This window comes from Colletotrichum spaethianum, assembly GCF_022836535.1.
Source record: "Colletotrichum spaethianum MAFF 239500 DNA, contig56, whole genome shotgun sequence".
In the NCBI taxonomy this organism is placed as follows: Eukaryota; Fungi; Ascomycota; class Sordariomycetes; order Glomerellales; family Glomerellaceae; genus Colletotrichum; species Colletotrichum spaethianum.
The window spans coordinates 100,646-121,882 of NW_026054826.1; the positions used below are offsets into that span (position 1 = coordinate 100,646).

A 21,237-nucleotide genomic window follows, 5' to 3' on the forward strand; every position below is an offset into this window, starting at 1 on the left:
AGCGTCGAAGGGGGGATGCTCCACGTTCCGGATATACTGAGCCCGCTGAGCCACACCACCACGGAACACGCACCAACCACGTTCGTCACGTCGGTGTCTCTGTCGTCTACTACCATAGGGACCGATTGAGAGTGAAGAGCCCGGAAGAGGTAAGCAGTGAAGACCAAGGTCGGGACCTCCACAGTCGGCATGGGGAACTGTAGCGTTTCATCTCGAGGAGGGATCACGTGTCCCCACGCCCTGGGATGGCCTTTTACTTTGTTTGACCTCTCCAAGCTCACCATGTGCTCTGAGTGTCACACTCGTCTTCGTTTGCGCTTGGAGCCGAGGAACGCTGACGTAGTCTATCTGTTTGACTGCCCCCGGGCAACCATGACTACCAACGTTCATTCTTTATCGCCGACAACGTAACCCAAACACTTGGTGCACCAATTATTGGCTGCTTGAACTGAGTTTTACTTTTGGCCAGCCGGGAAGAGAAGACTGCAGTCACGCGTTCAGCTGGCTATTACTTTGTGCTAAAACTCAGGCCCTCGCTTTCCAGCTCTTGTCTAGACGTTGATGTCCGTTGTAGGCGTCGGCTCTTGTGTGTAAGTCGCCTACCGCGAGGCAGCATAAGACATCGAGTCGAGAGTAAATGTTGCAATGCCGGACTTCTCCGATCAATGCAGAGCTTTTGAGAGAGTACATGTCCTAGTTTGATATAAGGTAGATCCTCAACCTTGGTTATCGATATCCTGGAACTGCGGGGATCTTGATCCTAGGCATATGAGGTATATCTAAGATGGAATAGGTTGAGGTTGCTAATGCTGAGTTGATGCAGCACAAACGTTTTTTGCATACAAATTGGGGGTTTTGTCTTGAAGAACTATGTAACGCCTTACCTAAATTCCACACTTCCACTGCACCTCACACGCTAAGTCACTACCTGCCCTTTCGTCCAGCGTTTCTTCTTCTTCGCCTGCGTTTGATTAAGGTGCCTTCCACAGTGCACGGACACACGACCTGCACTTGCCCTCCCAAAAGCGAAGGTAACGGGGAGGCGCTCTGTAGCTGTATCCATGCATGTAAGCGCCCTCGTCTTGTACAGTCTTCGACAGTCAATGATTTCTTTTCGCGCTCATTTCACATCAGGGATACTGTAAATGCGGCACAAAACTTCTCTCCTTTTTGCTCAACTGATCATTCAGATTCCTTCACTCTCAGCAAACCAACACGGAAGGAGCCCCTTTCTCAGCCAGTGCATACCCTACAATCTTCCCGAAGAGACTCATCGCTTAGAATTTCAAAGGCTCTTTACTGTCTCTACTCATCTGAGAAGAAGAGCTTCATGCACTTAACAACCCACAGGCTTGCACTTAGGGTCTCATCAACGATACAGTTGGCCGATTTTGCGTCGATTTCCATGTTTCGTACGCACTGTCAGCATTGCATTGTACAGCTCCCTCAACTTCATTCTGTACCTTGGCAGAGGCTCAGTCATATGATCTCTTGACTGCGCGCTTCACTACCGAGAGTGCAAACACTCGCCACTTACCGCGGTTCATCCATCTGACCAAGCGCCTGTGAATATACTCCAAAGCATGGGTATTAGAAGTCGAAACCGTCATGGATAAACAAGACCTGTTCGTGACGGAAGGTGGTCCACCAGACGACGATGCCATCTCCATCAATTCTACCCTGGTATCCGACCATGATCCAGACGAGGAATGGTTGGTTGAAGGCATCCGCTACCAGACTCGTGAAGATGGAACAGATAGATACCTGGTCGAGTGGACCGGCTATCCCATCGAGGAAGCCACATGGGAACCCGAAGAGAACATGACGGATGAGCTACTTCAGGAGTGGAGAGATACGAAAGCAAGACAGATCCGAGGCCAGGAAGAACCCTTCGACGTGGTCGCCTGGCAGGAAGCTGTGGGCAAGCGCCAAGAGGACAAATATCGACGGCACCAAGAACGCAACATTGAGCGGAGGCGCCGAGGCCTGCAGATCAAGCTGTGGAAAGGCGAAACCAAAGCGGACTACTACCTCAGCGATGAGGATGTCGATCAAGATGATTACAATGCTATCTTTCCGCCTCCGAAGCTTGTCGAGCATCAGAAAGATCCAATCCTTCCCGAAGAAATACGGACCGATAAGTCGCTAAACCCATCGGCCGTGGAAACGCCAGCCTCTCACAAACGAACCACGGTAACGGAGAAGGTGAAAGAAAAAGCGACAGCGAAGCCCAAGTTGCCAACGAAGAAGAAGTCCTCCCCGCCTATTCCACAGCAACGCCCAGAATCAACCTCTCTCACTTCAGCAGCAGCAAGCGGGTTTCAGAGTACAGCGAAAAAGCCTGCGGCCAACAAGCCAGTAACTAACGCTGTCACTGCTCGGGTGTCTACCATAGCGGCATCCACACAACACAAAGCTAAGAAGAGCGCCGTCAGCTCGAGGACGATGGTCAGGTCACAAAACAGTGGGACTGGGATCAACGTCTTTGCCGCCGGCAAGCAATTCAAGCAACGTCGTCAAATAGGGCAGAATGTGTCAGATTCGAACAAAGGTCCTCGGATGTTCGCGACACATCGAACCAGACGAAAAGCCGAGTTGAAGAGCCGTGATAAGGCAGATGTGGTACCTGGCGCTCTTCCGACCATGCTGTTCAGCATCAGCAGCGGTCCTCCTGCTGGCTCGAGTCCTGGGACTTCGAGCGCCGTCTCTCGCTCTGTTTTGAAGCATTCGACCGATGACTTGATGGCGAGGTCCGCCAGCGAGTCCAGTGTCACAGTCTCAGATGTAACGGACTCGACATTTCCTCAAAACCCAGAGTCACAGACCACGCGGCCCATGATCAGGAAAAGGAAGTCTGTTCAGTTTGCAGACTTGCCTCTTGTCGATGAGCCCGAGTCCATTGACGAGGTGGGCAAATTGCCAGTTTCGCACCCAAAAAGGCTCAAATCGCCTCCAATGCCATCGGATCCGTCTCGATCATTTCATCCACCCCCAAAGCCTCCGCCCATTCTTCGCAAACTGTCGATAACACAGTATCAGTCAAGAAGTGTGGGCCAGAGTTTTGACAAAGCTGTCATACTGGGGCCGTCCGGAACAAAGGACATCGAGATGACATTCGAGAATGTTAGACCTGACCCGGACCCATGGCACTCACAGTTTGTCAACAAGGATTCGTTACATTTCAGCAGAAGCTTCACTGCCCGTACCTTTGCATGTCAAAAAGGATCGGTCGTGGAGCGAAGTCTATCACATGGTAGTGTCAGGCCGAAAATGGAGCACGATCAAGAAGCAGTCGAGAGAGCTGTGGAGCGACTACGACTTGGGTCCTTTGGGGTGGCCTGTTTCTACGAAGATTTCCTCATTATCATCTTCCCCGCCAACTGTGAGGAATGGAGGGAGGCCATGGCTGAAGTTGATGTCACCAGCCCGGCAGATGTCACGCTGAAGTATGTCATATTCAAGCCGCAATCAATTGCCACAAAGCCCCTACCGGTGATTAAGAGCAGCCCACCAAGCTCGATAGAGGCGCAGGTCGCGATCTTTCGGAATCTCTTCCGTCTTGATTACCATCGACTCATACCGCACAGAGTACTAGACGTACGCCACAACTTCTATCTGGCGTTTCCCCCATCTAGGAAGGTCTTGCTTGAAGCCGTGAGCGAGTGGCTTCATGTGGAAAACCCCACGTGCAGGGTGTTTTCCACCAAGACTGCGGGTGACTGGACCGCCTTCACCGACCCAAAGATCGTCGCGCAAGGGGTCATCATTGTTCACGAGGCAGCTACCGATACTCTCCGGCGGTATCCTGGCCTGCTCAGGCTACTGCTTCACAGTAATAGTGCTGCTTACGTGTTTTGGTGCCTCGGAGAGTCGCTTCAGCAGCAACCCTTGTTTCCTTCCATACGCTCCATGCATCATCAGGCAGAGCCGGGCACAGTTGAGCTGACGAGGTTTTTTCCCCATGGCAACGCAATCCTGGTTACGCCTAGTTTCTTAGTATCGGAGCCACAGCATGCACTCCAGCTCTTTGACTGGTACAAGAAGACTCATATCAAGCCCTACAACAACAATAAGATCGTGGCCGCTGCAAACCTTGCCGGCTACCTGCGAGACCTTGCCTTCGAGAAGTCCAGTCATCGCGATATCTTGGTGACAGAGTTTAGTAGGACACAGCGGCAGTCAGAATCAGAGCGAAAGGAAGCGGCTTGCAAAGCAGGCCTTAGTCAGGAAGACTGTGCAGCTCGTTTCGAAACTTGGGCTATTGTTGACGGACTCCGGCCGTCTCTTCAAGCCGGCATTGTGCCAGACGAGCAGCTCGAGCCCATCGTCTTCGCTGATGAATCCATCGATGCCAACGACGAGCAAAGCCTGGTGAATTGGTTTGGCTGTTGGTCCCAGACCCGTTTTGATCAGTTCCGTAAGTTCCATGTTCTGGGCACCGATGGCAGCTCCGACAACAATCATTCCATCAAAGATCGCAACATCCCTCTCTACCCTTCGAGTGCGGGGCGCGATCCGGGAGCTGAGGCAAACGGTGACGCTCATCATTTGGATCCGCCTGCAAGCGGCGTCGAGAGTCGACGTCAATCCCAAGGTAATGCAACTGAAGTGCTTGGGGGGTTGGCTGCCCACTTCTTCAGCAGTGAGTTGATGGAGCTGGGAAAGAAGTGTGAGAACCCCAAGGTCTGCTCGTTTGGCAAATTGTACGGCTTTCCCATTTCCTATTTCAAAGATGTCGCCGATACGGCCGACGCCTACGGGGATTTTCACCGGAACTTTTCAACATTCGACAGATGGTTTGAATTTCCCAGGCCGTTCTTTTCCCACTACAAACCAGGCTTCCCAGTCCCGAACGATGTACGTGGGCCGACCGTCTTCAACACGTACTTCGCTTTCTTCTATACTCCCGACGAAGAATCTCCAAGCATACCGCCCACACGTCACCCGTGGCTCGCCATTTGGCGAGTCCAGGCACCGCACAAGCCGTGGGAGGGGACAGAGCTTCTCGTCTGGGACGTTGCGGCAAAGGAGCGGTTTCCCACAGAAACCCAATTTTACGAGTCCCAGCTCATTCCGGCTCAGCAGCATCTGATCAATATAATACGAGAAAGGGGAGCAAGCAAACAGCGAGGTCTTGACCTGAAGCAGGTCTGGCTTGGAGGGTTCGAGTCAGCACCTACCGAGTACACCTCACCGATCGATGTGACGTTTGCCAACCTGGACGCTATGATGAGAGATGCAAAGGGATATCTTCCTGCGGTCGATTATCACCTCCCATCCAGGGGCTTCCACAAAGTCTACCCTGGCACAGTGCCCGCGCCAAGAGATCCCATCGCTCCGGATGCGATGGAAACCGATCCAATTAGCCGTCACCAAGACCGCCGTGGCGACAGCAAAATCCTCTTTCATCCGCCCCGCGCGTGCAGACCGATTCGGCAGAGCCGATGCGAGAACCTATTCTACAAATGGGTGGTCGACCTTGACAGACGGGGTCAGCGTAAGACGTACCCCTATACCTTCAAGCCTACTGTGGACTGGTACCAGGAGCAACAGGTGGCTGAGAACCGACACTTTGAGCACATTAACGTCTCTGCCTGGAAGCGCATCTTTGAGTTGGTACGGATTCCTACCGGCGGTGGGAAGAAGGGCAAGGCGGATACAGGAGGGAGGGGCAGGGCGTGAAGAGAGATATTGCTTTCGTACATACAGACAGGATATGTACATTTGTGACGGAGAGATGAGAGACGCCTTTCACGATGGATGCTCACCAGGTGATCCGCGATATTCGTGGACCTGAGTGCCTTGATATGAACAACTACTGTACTTTAGCGAGCATGACACAAAGATACCTCACCACGACGTTTGGCACGGATGAATTGAGAAGAACCTCGGATACCTTTGAGAGCCTCTGGGCTGGCTACAAGCGACTGTGTAGAAAACCACTGACCTTTTGACGTAGGACGAGCTGCCGCAGATCAAAGGCACTGTGTTTGTTTCAAAGTAAGCATATGGAAGAGTCCCCATGCAATTAGGGGACAAGAGCCCTTGCCCGCAAAGGAGAGAACAGGGGAGGGGTGTACAAAAGGAACAAGTGCAGAGGTTCGGTTCGAAGAGGTATTTCTTAGTTGCTTGTTTGTGACCAAAGGATCTCTGTGCCCCTGCCCGGTCTGGCCAGCTGCCTGTTCTGTTCAATGTTGAGAGTTCAGAAAGAATAATACTTTAAGCGTAGTCTAGCACCGTCGACAGTACTATGATTTACGTGCAGGGGCGTGCTCCATTGTCAGAAACGTGATTAAGGCCGCAGATGGCATTGTAACAGTCATCGATTGCCATAATGCCTCGACTACCCAAGCTAGTAAGGCCGTAGTTCCGAATGGAGTGAGGTCATTCAATCCCGTGATAATCATTCCTTGTATGGTACAAAGCCCCTCGTCATTACACAACCAATGATAGAAATTTGCAACCCTCAACCCAGGTCAATCCCCCTACCGCCTCGGCATCACCTTGCCGAGGCGGGGAAATTCCTCGTGCTGAGTAACACGCCCTTGACCCTGCGAATATTGTCCCTTGCCTTCTTGATCTCGTCCTCGGGCTCGTTCTTACGCGGGCCGCCGTAGAGCGAATAGCTGCCGTAGTCTTGCGGACTCGGGTACGCCAGCTGGACGAGGTCGTCCTTGAGGACGTCCATCCTGGACTTGAGGTCCGCGAGGTCCTCCGCGTCCGAGACGACCGTCGACTTGAGCAGGTCCGCCGAGCTATGGAGCCGCGCGAGCTTGTCGGCCTGCCTCTCGCTCACAGACTTGTTCTTGTCCTCCGTTGTTGTCCCGAAGCCGGGCTCACCGAACTTGGGCGTCGAGGGGATCGAGGTCTGCGTGCCGATGTCGCGGTGGAACATCTCGGTCGGGTCGTCGGCGCTGACGCTGCTCGCGTCGTCTTTGTATGCTTCTGCATTCGCAGTGGACGTCTTGGCGGCGGGGACCTCCGAAACGGTGCTTTCGAGCTTCTCAATGATCTTAGCCAGGTTCTTGGACGTGGTATCGTGGAGGTCGCAGCGCGCTTCGGTGAGGTTCTCGACCATGGGCGCCACGAGGTACTTGCTTGTGCCGTAGAGGAGGGTGGAGAGGCCGGCAAAGGCATACAGCGTGTTGAAAATGCCGTTGGCAGTGATCAGGGGCGGAGGACGGGTCGGCTTCGTGAGGAACTCGGGGTAGGTTACGACGGGGGGTTGGTCTGTTTGGCGTGGGATGGAGACTTCGGTGTTGGGCGGTGGCGTCGGTGTTGTTTGTGGTTCGGGCGCCGTTGTTGTCACTCGTGTTGAGCTTGCTGGTACTTGTTCTGTGTGTATGGTCTAGTGGTGTGTTGTCAATCACGGGCAGCGCATGTTGTGAACGGGCGGAGAGACTCACTTCTTGAATCGGTTCAGATGCCGAGCTGCCCAACAGCTGCTCTATATCTTCAGAGGAGATCCCCTTGGTCTTGAGGAATGCTTCTTTTGCTTCCCTTGGCGCGTCCTTGATCTCATCGTCTTGCAGGAACTTGCGAGCAACTTCGAGGCTGTCTTCGCTGGCGGTCTTGTTCTCCTCTGTATCCTGTGATGGCTGTTGGGGCTGCGGCTCGAGTTCGGCATCCGTCTTTTGGTTGCGCTGCCATGCTGGGATGCCGGACGTGCTCTTATTATCGTCGGAGTCGCTCATGGTTATACCTCTGGTGTCGGAGAACCTGGAAAGGCTCTCTTGGAGTTATTGACAAAGAGGTTGAAGCAGGCGCAATGCCGTATATCGGTTGAGGCGGGCGTAGAATCCGGAGGCGGGTGTTGATGGTCGGCGGTTCGGCACCTATGACCACATGCCTCGGCTGGCGGTGCGGTAACGGAGAGGTTGGACGTTCTTCACGGTGCTGGCACACGACCAGTAAAACGGCGACTAACAGGCCAACTTTGTTACGGTGCTTTACTGTGTTACCTTGGGCTGAGCGCGTTGCAATGGCGGGAGGTGGGACCACTTCCAGTGCACGGTGCCCATAGCGACCAACAGAACTGGTCTCCGTTTTCGACATCCGGCGCTTCAGCGGACTTCAGTGCCTGTTGGAAGAGTTGAAAGGCTGAATGACCCAAGGTGAAGAACAGCCGTAATCCAACGCAGCGCCGACCTGGATATTTTGGCAGCATCTCATTGAGGACCGTCTCAACTATTCGCAGTCGCCCTAATCGCTCATCTTTCCGCCTCGGATTCGAACCTTTTCCAAGGTCCCCTCCTGTTTCAAGCGACCGAGGCCCCTTCATTGGAGCCATCCGATTCGCTCCCTCGCCTCGTGCCGACGATCTCTGACTGTTCGTTGCCTTCACCGACCTGAACCGCGTTCGCAAACCAGCGGATTACAGGTAAGATCCCGCAGCTCAATTGCCCGTTCAGAGTTGATGAGAGGTACGCTTTGAGTGGAATCGCTAAACAGAGGGGAACATGACGCAGATCGAAGCAACGCGCGCAAAACACGGTGCGAGCAAGGGTTTTGAAGCAAAGACGCAAAGGAGAAACAGAGAAAGCGACACGCGCAAGAGGCGACGAGATCCAATCAGTCTCAAAGTCTCACTTCAGGGGTTGCTATCTTTTTTCCCGCCCACGCCCTGCTTGGCTTGGCCACAGCCACCAAACCTCCCAGGAACCTTGCTGTGCTTGGGTCCAGTTGTGAGGCGATAGGCCGACAAGGAGACTATCCCATTTGCCGTTCGTTACCTTTGCGCGCGTCTCTCTTCCGCTGCGGCTAGCTGTCGTCTATCACCCCCAGAAGTATCAATCGGTAAGCTCAGATGCGACCTTCCTTTTTACCTTCTGTTTCTGTTTCTCGACCCTCCTCCTACCGCTCCTTATCACCACCATTCACCCTCGTCGGTATCTCTTCGTCGTACATCAACATCACATCTGGTTATCGTTCGCCGACTCGAGTGAGGCAAGCAACAACATTTGGTTTGCGGTTCAATATCTCTGAGCAGAAGGAGACTGGATCGGCTCTATGCATGCTACAAATCCAGTTTGGCTCGGCTAGAGAGAGTTGAAAGTAGACCCGTGTTGAGAAACCGAACGCCAGAAAGAAACAGGGGAAAAACAGCGCCTGCACGTGGGTGCGATTCATTAAAAAAAGGAAGAGGTGTAAAACCTACCTTGGCGCGCAATTTGCCATCTCGGCCAGCTACATTGCCTTACCTCATCTCCCGTATCTAGGGATCGGATTCCTCAGCACCAGTGCCACCTCACCTTTCCCCTTCCTTGTCTGGCCGGCCTCCGAGCTTACCTTAATTCAACCTCCCACGTCCAATCTTGGACCAAAAAATCCCCCGCCGTCATCCCAAACAACCCCCAAACCTTTTCACCCAAGACATCATCCAGCAATAAAACCGCACCCGTGGAATTGACTCTCGCGACGTCGCTGTCAAGCCAATCCGCGAGAGACTACATTCACTTCACATCCCATCATGACTTCCCGACCTCGCCGTTCGGCGGCCAAGAAGGCCCAAGAGCAGATCACTGACTGGGCGGACAGCGAGCGAAACAGCAGCATGTCTACCCGTACTCGCCGCTCAGAGGGCCGCACCTCGGGTGTCTCCCGCGGCCCGCCGTCTTCTCCCGGAAGCGAGCACCTGAACCTCACTGTTAAAGTGCCCGCCAACAAACTTCGTGAGGCCACAAGCAGAGGAAGAAACTCGACGGGGAACAGTATTTCGGTCAATAGCCGGACCTCGTATGGTAGTGAGATTGTCGCCGGCAGACGCAACCGTGGCCCAAAGAAGAGCTACGTCGTTGAGTCTGACAGCGATGAGGAAGATGACGACGACGAGATGGAGGAGCCTGATGCCGATGGCGATGAGGATGACATGGACGTCGATGCTGAAGGTGAAGAGGAAGACGCTGACGGTGATGTTGACATGGACACTCCTGCCCCCACCATCAAGATTTCGTTGCCCAAGGCCGGCAAAGTCACTCCTCGACGACCAGCGGCGGCCAGGGTCATTGAGGATGACGACGATGATGAGGAGGAGCTTAGCGAAATCGAAGTCAGCGACCCCGAGAACACGATGAACATGAGCATCGATGTGGGCGGCGCGGGCGATGACGATGATGAGGAAGACGATGACGAGGACGAGGAGGACGCCGAAGGTGAAGAGGAAGACGCCGAGGGCGAGGAAGACGATGCCGAAGGCGAAGAGGAAGAGATTGAGGTCGCCGATGAGACCGCGCAGCCGGATGCCGAGGGCGAGGAGCTCGACAGTGAACTCGGCAGCCGCGAGGGAACGCCAGACTTGACCAAGATGACGAGGAGACAGCGTGCCCGCTTCGAGGATGAGCCTCAGCAGTACATGAAGCTCTCGGACGGTAAGTATCGCAACGATTTAAAGGCATCTACGGAAAAGCCAGATGCTAACAACAACAACTACAGAGGTTCAAGCGAAGAAGGTTTTCACGGCGGAAGAGCTGTCGATGAGAAGGTTGGAGATGGCCCGTCGACGACGAAACCTGTCCGAGAAGCGCAACGAAGAAGTCAAGGCAAGTAACTTTCGAGCCTTGAAGTTGTTTGTTGGACAAATCACTAACACGGACGTAGATGGAAACCATCAACAAACTCCTGAAGAAGCAGGCCCCCAAGACCAAGGGCAAGGGCGGAGGTGTCGGCGACGAGACGCCCAACAGCGAGTCTCAGAAGCCCGACGTCGCGTTTGTCCGTTGGGTCAACTCCAAGAAGGGCAGCGTGGTTGCAGTGCCCGACGAGATGCTCGGAGGACCGGCAGGCAAGGTGTTTGTGCCTGGCGGTCTGAAGTCCGGCAAAATGGTTGAGGAGGTTGCATAGACGGGGCATTGGGCATCGGGCATCGGACTCTCTCCGTGGCCTGTGGGTTCACCAGGAATGATGTGAAGCCTGCAAGGCCACAGTTGAAGTGCCGAGGGATTGCTAGGGGAAAAGAAGCACCTTTGGGTGAGCGGCGCTTGGTTACGTTTTGCGGCACACAGTTCAGCTCAAGCTGATGTCACTTATCGGGTCTAGAGAATTTGTTTAATGGCATAAATCGCATATATTAGTTCATACGGTTTCCTCCGTTGCTGGGTGCACCAGGGTCAACCCTCCGAGCTTTGAGCACCCCATCGTTCAAGACATTGAAAATCCACTGACACGAGCCTCGGAGCTGGTGTCAATTCAGCGCTCAACACAAGGATGCGGATGGGTTTGTGGGGTGATGCGATCATTGGGTGACGATCTTCACCACCTCCGTGGAGCATTGGAACAACAGGGTGTTATGTAATCAAGTACGTCCGTTGTGGGAACCCTGCAGAGGCGAGAGGGCGTCATGTGGCCCCCCGCCCCGGACCTTTCCCAATGGAGTCGAAGCTTTTCCTGTTGAATCAGTCCCTTTCTCCGCGTTTTCTTTTTGCGCAAGTCGAAGGCTGTCGGAGAGGAATCCCCGTCGTTCGTTGGTTTATGGGAGGGAAGGGGAGGAGGAAGGTTTGGTGGACGGGCACGAGAGGAGACATCAGCCAAGCCTTGTCAAGGCCGAGGTTGCGAGGGGTTGGACGAGCAAGCATGGCCGTGGTGATCGTCCTGACGAAGCTTTGGGTTTGGTTTTCTCGGAGGGTCCGATGGACGGAGAGCTCCTCGACGTTTATCATCCCCGAGGCTGACTGCTGCCACTTTGTGCGAGTGGTGCGATGCCGGCGCGTGGCCTTCAAGTTTTTTTCTTGGAGGGAGGGTGCAGAACAAGATTCAGCAGGAGATCTTCGGAGGAACACACGTCTCGGTCACCAGGCTCGTCGTCGAATGGGCTCTTGCCTTGTCCGTTGGGGAAATGCTTCACGTCATGTCCACGGCCTCTCCTGGCTGGGATTAACCGCTTTTGCTTTCGTCTCCTGTCAGCATCTTACGCACCCAACACACCAACACACACACACACCCCATAGTACAGATGCCCAGTTCCCTGTTCGTCCCTAAACCACCGGACTGGCTGGACTGAACTACATCGTATGCACCGAAGAGAAAAAAGCGCTTCCCCGGTAGGATCTGTCCCCGGGAGCCAACCAAGCCCCGGATCTGCGCCTGCAAGTAGCCGGGCAGGCGGGCAGAGAGCCTAAGGGATGGCAGCATAAGTAGTACGGAGGAAAGCAAGCAGATGTGCAGCAAGCAACTTGGCAAACTTGGCCAAAGAGGACGCAAGCAAGCAGAATTACTTTGGCATGCTGCAGGTCGCTAGAAACAATCTGGAGCAAGAAACAGCCCGTCTGTCGGCCACGAACACCAAGCACGTCCCTGGGTCTTGGGCTGTTCGCTCACGTCAAAGAACTCGGGGGCAAGTGTTGTTGGGCATTGTCTATGCAAAATGGCCAACGACACTGTTAACGATTGATTGACAGGCTTCTAGCTCTGGGCCCGTCTCAAGCACCGAAGCATCTTCCGTCAAACCAAAAAACACTCGGACGACAACGCAATGTGTCAAGTCGACGTTGCGTAGTAGGGGCAGCTGACCCGATATGGTCTTGTTTTCTTCTTGAACTCGCATCTGATGCCGACAATGTGACTAGGAGGCCAATCTTTGCATACCTGGGTCGTCTCGAGGAAGGTAGACGCTTCCGACGGCTTCTGTCCGGCTCCCCACTCTCCCATCGTGGATGTACCTCGGGCCAACAAAGACAGACAGCACTCGCCATTGAGAAGCATGTACAACACGCGGCGCACTTTTGCGGGCCTTTGGCCGGCGGAAGTTTATTCTTCAACTTGACTTTCAGAGGTAGCGTTTTCTGACAGGGGACAATATCATGCGCAGCCGCCGAGGGGGCCCATCCCGACTGCAAGTGACATTGGCGAACCGTGATACATAGTACCTCGTGGATGGAACCCTGCCCGCCTTTTGCCTTTTGATGGGGAAAAATCAGGCCCTGGCGTCTTGTGCTCTGTGCTCCAACGACTAGCGCAAGCCGCAGAAAATAGAGTCAGAATTGCCTTTGGATTTTCGCCCTGCAACTTTTTCACGCCTTGCTGGATGGATGGACCCTTGACCTTCTCCTCCTCCCATCCTCTTCTCGTTGCTTGCCGATATCTGTTTGGGCCACGCCTCGCTCGCCCCCTTGCCCTCTATAAGCCATGGCGTTACCTTCGCCGGTTGACGCACTCCCAGATGCCACTGCTATCACTTCCGTGCCTGGCCAACAAGATCGCCCTCCTCTAGCTGCTGCTGCATATCCCACCCCCGGCGACGAGGTCACCGCTCATCCATTAGATCAAGGTGAGTTGACGAGAGAGAAAAGACACTAGGCCAAGCTTGCTTTGTCACTTTTGCCTCCTCCTCCTCCTCCTCCTCCTCTTCTTCTAGACTTCTCCTTCTCTCGACGCCCGCCGCCTTTCACACGCCATTTGGTCGAATCCATGTTGCAGCCTGGCGCTTCCTGAGTCTCCTCCCTCCACCTTTTCTTTAATCCCTCTTCTCAAATTCCCCCTCTGCTCCCTCCCGATATAGACTGGGGACACGAGGCAAAAAAAAAAAAAAAAAAAACCAAAGAGGTTCTGGACCGTCTTGGCCTGCCCGCCGATACTCCATTACACGATGCCCGAAAGTGGTACGCGCTGCCACACAACCCTCCTCCTTCTCCGTGTTCATATTCTTCCCACCCTGGACTTAATGCACGTTGCATGACTGATGGGCGTCGCGTTGCACAAAATCATCACCCACTACAGACCATTTACATGACAGGATTAGAAACTGACAGTCCAGCCCCCTTGGAAGCCACCATCAGGCCACTCGCGGCCGCGGCCACCACCCCAGACCCTGTCCTAGATCCAGACACCGGCGTGCCCCAGCTCCAGCTCCATCACACACACCCGCTCCCGCATCCGCACAACCAGCCCACCCCGCACGCGACTGCGACTGCGACGCCTGCGGCTGCCGCTGCTACTCCAGCTTTGGCTAACACGCCCCCGGCTACCCTGCCCGAGGCTTCACTTGCACATCGTATAAAGACACCCGCCGAGCCCTCCCTCGACTCATCTCCTATGCCTCCTCCTGCCGCCTCTCCTTCGTCTGCTGCGCCGTTGGTCAACCCCCCGCCAAAGACAAACCCACACCCCTCCTCTTCCTCCTCCGCCTCGACCTCCAAGATGCTGTTCTCAGAAATCTACAAGTCCCCACGCTCGCCGCTATCCAAGTTCCGCCTGTCCATGTCCCAGCAGCCCTTGACCCTGGACCTACCCGACTACGACCCTGACCTGCTGAGTAAGGACAAGGTCAAGCAGAAGGAAGCCGTCAAGAAGTATCTTGCCGCCAAGGTTCGTAACGACTGGGAGTTCGTTTGGCCGCCAGTGGCCTCCCTCCCGCAGAATGGCGACGTGCCACCCGCTGCAGATGCGCCACCCGAAGGGGAAAGTGTAGAACAGGTGCAGCAAGAAACCCCTGAGCCCCAAGCCGACGCGACCGCGACGGCGACATCACAAGATGAGGCTGTTGAGACAATGGAAAGCGACGAGGACGATGAGGACGAGGAAGAAGACAGCGACGCCGAATCGGTATACAGCACTGTCTCAGAGGACCCCGCGCGCTTCAAGCCTCGCCTGGAATGGGTGTCTGACTTGTCTGACGAGGACCCTCCCATGTCGCTCTCCCCGTTTCGCTTTGACAGCCCCGACGCAATCGGTGCAGCGGTGAAGGCATCCGTGGCAGACAAGCGTGCGCGGAGGAGGCGAGCCGTTCGCGAGGAGATGGCATGGAATGAAGGTCTGGCCTGCTTCGAGGCAAGGCGCAATGCCTGGACAGGCGCCAGGACAGTTCGAGTGCGCACCAAACCCGCCTCCCCCATGCAAACATTCTCCCCTCTCTCCCCTCGCCGCCTCTTCTTCCGCTCCTCCTTCTCCCACCCCTCGGGCCCGGCCTCGCCATCGTCGCCTGGGCATTCCCTGCAGAAGCGGCCCAGCAACGAGGCCTCGGCCGCCGTGTCGGACGGCTCCGAGCTCTCCAAGGACCCGTCCAAGGAACTCACGGCTCAGAAGTCCAAGGAATCCCAGAAATCGGCGGCATCTCCCGCCTCGACGACATACCCCATCGAGACCATCGTTCCCCTTTCTGCGCCGCTCCTCCCGCCGGGCAACCCAATGCGCGCCTCCATCACTCCAGCTGTCTACATGTCGCTGTACGAAAAGGTGATAGTGCATGCCCTCACACCGTCATGCCCTGTCAATCTGTCAGACATGATCCGGGCTTGTGTGGTGGGTTGGAAGCGTGACGGCGAGTGGCCTCCGAGGCCCTCGGCCGCCGAGCCCGGCATCGTGGCCGTGCGGCGGAGGAAGAAGTCGGCGACAGAAGGCCAAAACCAGAACGCTGCTCGTAGAATGAGCTTCGGCTTCTTAGGCAGGGGCGAGAAGGCGGATACACACGATGAGAGTGCTGGAAAAGGTATTAGGAAGAGCCTGCAAAGAGTCCTCGGCATCGGGCAGCATCCTGCCTCGGCTGCCCCTTCAAGTGGGAACAACGGCGCCGCGGCGAACGGCAAGGACACGGCCGCTGTATAAGCTCTCTTATGAAGGAACACGATTATGACAAAAAGGGAATACAATACGTCTATGAACCTTGGTAGGCGGGGAGCCTCCCGCCTCGGGTATCATGATGCGGGACAGAGGATGAAAACGGGCCTTTTGATGAAGGTGTACGAACAAGAGACTGCGCGGGACGGGAAAGTTGTTCTTGCGACGCTGATACCCCATGTGATCCGGTATAAGGGAACGGTTGTAATGGCGGCCTGCAGTGGTAATGAGCACAATTCGTTTGTTATGCAACCTGCTTCACTGTCGATCCAGTGATCTTTGACCTCGGTCTGGCGTTCCTCAATGTGAAGAGGCCATTCACTTCATTGGAGAAGACATTGGTTGAGGGCGTGTATAATGTGAAGTGGCCGTCGCCGCGTATATTGTCTCAATGGTTCGCGACTGTTCACGGGTAAATACGTGCAGCGAGGTGGACGATGTCGAACGAACGACACTGCCTGAAAACTAGCTGGACGAGAACATGGCAAGGTCGATGTCCCGAACATGGACAGGCAACACCATGGAAGCCTCGCCTCTCGTTATTTTATCGAAGGCTTGGACATGCACACCCGAGGTGGTAAGTGGTCAGCGTGTTTGTTGATTCTGGCGGATTCAAATACACACTGACTTGCTTTCTGTGCTTTGAGAGTGCAGTCCAACCCCGGAGCCAGGGCGGACTAGGAATCTGTCACAGTCCTTCTAGAGGCCTACATCTCATCGAGAATCGAGGTTCTCATGTTTGTAGCACATGAAACATCTTTATGTTTACGTCGTTTGCGCCTGTCATTGTTGTGGGCATGTTAATAGGATGGCGTGAGAAGCGAGTATATGGGAATCGGGAAAGATGTGGATAACACCTTGGCACACCTGAAGGAAGGATTATAGAGGAGTAAACCTCCCGTCTTTTGGTACCGGATGAAAGATGACTGACATTGCAGTGAATGAACGATATGATGTATGACACGAAACGACTTGTTTGTTTCCTTCAAGGTGCTTCGGAACAGATGGCTATAAGATTTGGAACAACTGTGTGTTTATCGGTGTAGTAGCTCCGTCTTTTAAACGTTGTTGTTAGTTCTATATCCCGTATGTGTAGAAAAGTCACCTCCATACTCTGTATCCTAATTAAAGCCTGGAAAAATGCGATAGTAGGTCTAAGATACATGTTACAAAATATTTAGAGTGAGATTGAACTTCGACCTGCCAACTTGTTTCTATGTGAGTTGCTTTTCTCTCCGAGTTAATGATTTCAGGTTATTGTAGATGAATTAAGCGGGCATCATATTTCACCAGAAACAGCTTTTCGAGAAACAGTAGCTATTATGTCACTACCAGGCCTCTCTCTCGACTCTACCTTGGCCGGAAGGCCGATAGTGAAACTAACTAGATAGATTCTGCAATGGCTGGAGAGCATGATTGTCACCTAGATGGCGGTTCGAATGAGACTCTATAACGGAAGTTGGCTTGACCTACTTTCTCCATTAGCGTTTGACACGCCTTGAATCCCACGCATCACCCATCATGCCCTCATGAATCTTCTCGGACGAGAAGATTTCCATATTTTGCTCGTGTCCAGCATGGCATCCTGAAACCCCCCCGAGCTACAGAAGTGACAGGCATCTGCACGTTGTGCTTCCCAGAGATCAGGGATGAATTCAAAAGAAAAATGGAACTTTTACCAAACAAAGGAGCATCACCAGACTTGCGCGAACAAGCCGTCGCGAAAAGTGGTCAAAAAAGCCTGTCCTCCGCCACCGGCCCACAAATGACGCGATAACAAACGGCGCGTTTTACATAGGTTGGATATCAGCCGACACACTACAACAATGAGTAAAGCAAACTCACGGATCTGGAAGGTAGACCCGTAGGACGAGTGAAAGTCTTCGTCATTGGAGTGAATGCTTTTCAAAGAAGAGTGGAAAGGCTGTCTTCCTCGATGGTTATTGTCAACGTAGCTCTCGAGGCACGCACCGGATGCCGGGGAGCATAGCAACAACTCTGTAAGCACATCACTGCGAGTCGTGAGTGTAGCAGCGGTCGATGACGCCGTACCTGAGCTGCGGGCACGATGTAGAGGAAACGACCCACATGTAGAGAAAACGACTCACAATCACTCTGATCGGGGTAAAGTCTGCAGGGGACGTTATTCTTGTCCCTGACTTCTCTAAGTTCTTTGTGGGCAAGAGAACTTGGTGGGGGATAGGTCTAAAGGGTATTAGGCCTTGCCGGCTGCATGAGTTCTGGACCCCAGCCCTTATGATTGTTGCGAAACCTAGTTGGTGCATCACGTATCTTCCGTCCGTGTTTGGGCAAGATCAGTATCACCTCGTGCCAGCCATAGCCTGGGAACCTATGCCAGACTAAACAAATGTTTAAGCTACTGACAGGTTCCGATACCATTGTGTGCGCGGTGGCGCTGTGGTCATAGCACACCTAGTTATAGATCTTGTGCCGCGACCAAGTCATAGAGGGTGTTCATTTCACTATGGATAAAGATGAGAGACAGCAACAGACGGCTTTCGTAACTGACGCTGACACCATGGTACTCGCAAGTGGAGATTTGACGTGAGATATCGAGCAAGACCTTGCTCCAGAAAGCCAACATGGCACTTTCCGAGGCAGGTATATGCAGACGAAACGCTCGTCGGGAACACCGAAATCACCCGAGTCTGACTCTATGCCGGCTCCCTCAACCTCATCGATGGGCTGCCTCCTTCGTGAAACCACACACCTCAAGCCTACATGGCAAGCCCGGATGCCACAAAGACAGACACGGCCATACCTCGAGTGGCCTGAGATGCAGCATAGCTCACGTAGCAACTCAGAAAGAGGGAACAACCGAGTCCGAGTTCTTTATCGAGAAGCAGGCGGTTCTCTTTGCTGAATGGCCGCGAGGCAGGATATAGTCTCTTATATTTCAGTACGGCTTGTGGCTGGGGGCTCGATATGCCGCACTCAGATACCAACAATGCATCACGGTCTCGATACGTTGGCTAAGCAACTCTCAGAGAGTATCTTTCCTAACATTGACTTTATAAACGACGTCACCTTATAGATGTGGCATTACGTAGAACTCAATGGTAAATGGCAGGGGTAGCTAGCTTCCCATGCTGGCAACTTACGCTTGATACGGGAACCACACATCAAAATCACTAGGCAAGGAGATGAAATCACTGGCAAAAGGGAGAAAACGGCTGAAGAAATAAGGAGATTCTCTCAACTACAAGAGGAATTAAGTAGATTTCTTGGTACACAGCTCACAAAAGAGACTTGAATTGAGCTAAGAAACCTCCCCGTTCCATCGTTCCTCTTCTATACACAGGCTCAGTGCCCCGCCCCTCGACGTGATTTGGTATTTTCGTCGCGAGTCGTTTAGTTCTTCTCCAGATCCGCAAGGATCTTCTCACCCTTCTCCTTGGCCGACGCAAAGTCACCAACCATGTAGAAGGCACCCTCGGGAAGGTTGTCACCCTCACCGCTCAGGATGGCCTTGAAAGAGTTGATGGTCTCCTTCAGGTCAACGAGCTTACCCTCGATACCAGTGAAAACCTGGGCGACGGTGAAGGGCTGAGACAGGAAACGCTGAATCTTACGGGCACGCTCGACGGTGAGCTTGTCAGCCTCAGAGAGTTCGTCCATACCGAGAATGGCAATGATATCCTGGAGAGACTTGTACTCCTGGAGAATCTGCTGGACGCGAGTAGCGGTGTCGTAGTGGTCCTGGCCGACAATACGGGGGTCCAGCATACGAGACTTGGAGTCAAGAGGGTCGACAGCGGGGTAGATACCCAACTCGGAGATACCACGGGACAAGACAGTGGTGGCGTCCAAGTGAGCGAAGGTGGTGGCAGGGGCAGGGTCAGTCAAATCGTCAGCAGGGACGTAGACGGCCTGGACGGAAGTGATGGAACCCTTCTTGGTGGTGGTAATACGCTCCTGCATACCACCCATGTCGATGGCGAGGGTGGGCTGGTAACCGACGGCAGAGGGGATACGACCCAGAAGGGCAGACACCTCGGAACCGGCCTGGGTGAAACGGAAAATGTTGTCAATGAAGAGCAACACTGATATCTCATTAGCCTCTTCTCATCAAAAAAATCACGGCAGGATTCAAACTCACCATCCTGTCCCTCCTCGTCACGGAAGTACTCGGCAATGGTAAGACCAGTCAGGGCAACACGGGCACGGGCACCTGGGGGCTCGTTCATCTGACCGAAGACCAAGGCGACCTTGGACTCGCCATCAAGCTGAATGACGGAAGTCTCCTGCATCTCGTGGTACAGATCGTTACCCTCACGGGTACGCTCACCGACACCAGTGAAGACGGAGTAACCACCGTGGGCCTTGGCGATGTTGTTGATCAACTCCTGAATGAAGACGGTCTTGCCGACACCGGCACCACCGAAGAGACCAATCTTTCCACCACGAGCGTAGGGGGCGAGCAGGTCGACGACCTTGATACCAGTGACGAGAACCTCGGCGGTGGTGGACTGGTCGATGAACGCAGGGGGCTCGGTGTGAATGGGAAGTCTCTTATCGGTCTTGATGGGGCCACGCTCGTCAATGGGGTCACCAGTGACGTTGATGATACGGCCCAGAGTCGCGGGGCCGACGGGGATGGTGATGGGGGCACCAGTGTCGGTGGCGGCGCGGCCACGGACGAGACCCTCGGTACCTGGGAAGGCGTAAGCACGAGCGCGGTAAAAACTTTTTCAGGCGGGAATACGAACCGTCCATGGCAATGCAGCGGACGACATTCTCACCCAAGTGTTGCTGTGAAGACGTGTTAGATGAAACCAAACTTTTGCGGTTGATATTTTCCTGGCTGCCAAGGTACGTACCGCGACCTCAAGAACCAGCTTCTGGTCGTTGTTCGTCGTCTCGAGGGCGTTCAGAATGGCAGGGAGCTTGGCGGTGTCGAACTTGACTGCATCCGCGTGTCAGTATTGATGATTCGAAGATGAAGTTGAACCCCTTGAAGGGTTTTTCTCGGTATTTACGAACCGTCGACGACGGCACCAATGACCTGCAAGATTGTTGTTGTCAGTTACCGGCTTCACACTCGGGTCAGCGGAAGGGATGGGCGATGCCATCACTCACCTGGTAGATCTTTCCATCACCGACACCGGCAGTGCTGGCGAATCTGCTAGAGGCAGGGAGTCTGAAGGTGGAAGGTCTGATGGCGCGACGGGAAGCGGTCGCCGCGAAGGAAGGGCGAGCCGCCCGGGCGAAGGAGGAAATGCCGCTGCGAAAGGTCGGTTAGCTCAATTGGGGCCAATTGAACGCGAGACGGTTCAAAAAGTCGATCAGGCAATGGGTACCAACCTCTTGAACATCTTGACAGATGAATAAGGGCGACTTCGGATGGGAGTGGAGAGGTGATGGTTGAAAGTTGGAGGAGGACTTAGGAGGAACAGTGAGCAGTTTTGCTCGCTCGGAATCTACGCTTCGTCGGTTAGAGCTTTGCTCGGGGGCATCACGTGATCGGATATCGAGTAGGAAAAATTACCTCGCTGCGCTAGTCTCGATTCGGTCGGGCTCCTCCCTCCGGGATGCACCGGGTCCACGTTCGGGTTCAATTGGAGACCGGGAGCTTCACTCAGGAAATGACTGGAAACTTTTTTTTTGGCCTGGCTCGAGTCCTCGACGCTACCAAAACTTGCCTGAATAATTCAAGAGATTCCACTTGGC

The 21,237-nt window shown here is 54.1% G+C and overlaps 5 protein-coding genes across 5 annotated transcripts; 3 read left to right on the forward strand and 2 right to left on the reverse strand.

Annotated features, from left to right (window-relative positions):
* Positions 1–1,608: 1,608 nt before the first annotated feature.
* Positions 1,609–5,682, forward strand: ColSpa_12073 (uncharacterized protein; the record flags this gene model as incomplete). Its single annotated transcript, XM_049278285.1, has 1 exon — positions 1,609–5,682. The coding sequence occupies one exon, from the start codon at positions 1,609–1,611 to the stop codon at positions 5,680–5,682; it is 4,074 nt and encodes a 1,357-aa protein (XP_049134242.1).
* An 817-nt stretch (positions 5,683–6,499) lies between these two features.
* Positions 6,500–7,694, reverse strand: ColSpa_12074 (uncharacterized protein; the record flags this gene model as incomplete). The annotated part of the gene is made up of 2 exons (XM_049278286.1): positions 6,500–7,348; positions 7,407–7,694. 2 exons carry the CDS (start codon positions 7,692–7,694, stop codon positions 6,500–6,502), a joined length of 1,137 nt encoding a protein of 378 aa, XP_049134243.1.
* A 2,609-nt stretch (positions 7,695–10,303) lies between these two features.
* ColSpa_12075 (INO80 complex subunit 2) lies at positions 10,304–10,839 on the forward strand (the record flags this gene model as incomplete). The annotated part of the gene is made up of 3 exons (XM_049278287.1): positions 10,304–10,367; positions 10,432–10,568; positions 10,597–10,839. The coding sequence occupies 3 exons, from the start codon at positions 10,304–10,306 to the stop codon at positions 10,837–10,839; spliced, it is 444 nt and encodes a 147-aa protein (XP_049134244.1).
* Positions 10,840–13,579: 2,740 nt separating this feature from the next.
* On the forward strand, positions 13,580–15,534 carry ColSpa_12076 (uncharacterized protein; the record flags this gene model as incomplete). Its single annotated transcript, XM_049278288.1, has 2 exons — positions 13,580–13,592; positions 13,748–15,534. The coding sequence occupies 2 exons, from the start codon at positions 13,580–13,582 to the stop codon at positions 15,532–15,534; spliced, it is 1,800 nt and encodes a 599-aa protein (XP_049134245.1).
* Positions 15,535–18,918: 3,384 nt separating this feature from the next.
* ColSpa_12077 (ATP synthase subunit beta, mitochondrial) lies at positions 18,919–20,882 on the reverse strand (the record flags this gene model as incomplete). Its single annotated transcript, XM_049278289.1, has 7 exons — positions 18,919–19,610; positions 19,667–20,221; positions 20,277–20,319; positions 20,388–20,473; positions 20,551–20,572; positions 20,647–20,791; positions 20,872–20,882. The coding sequence occupies 7 exons, from the start codon at positions 20,880–20,882 to the stop codon at positions 18,919–18,921; spliced, it is 1,554 nt and encodes a 517-aa protein (XP_049134246.1).
* Positions 20,883–21,237: the final 355 nt, after the last annotated feature.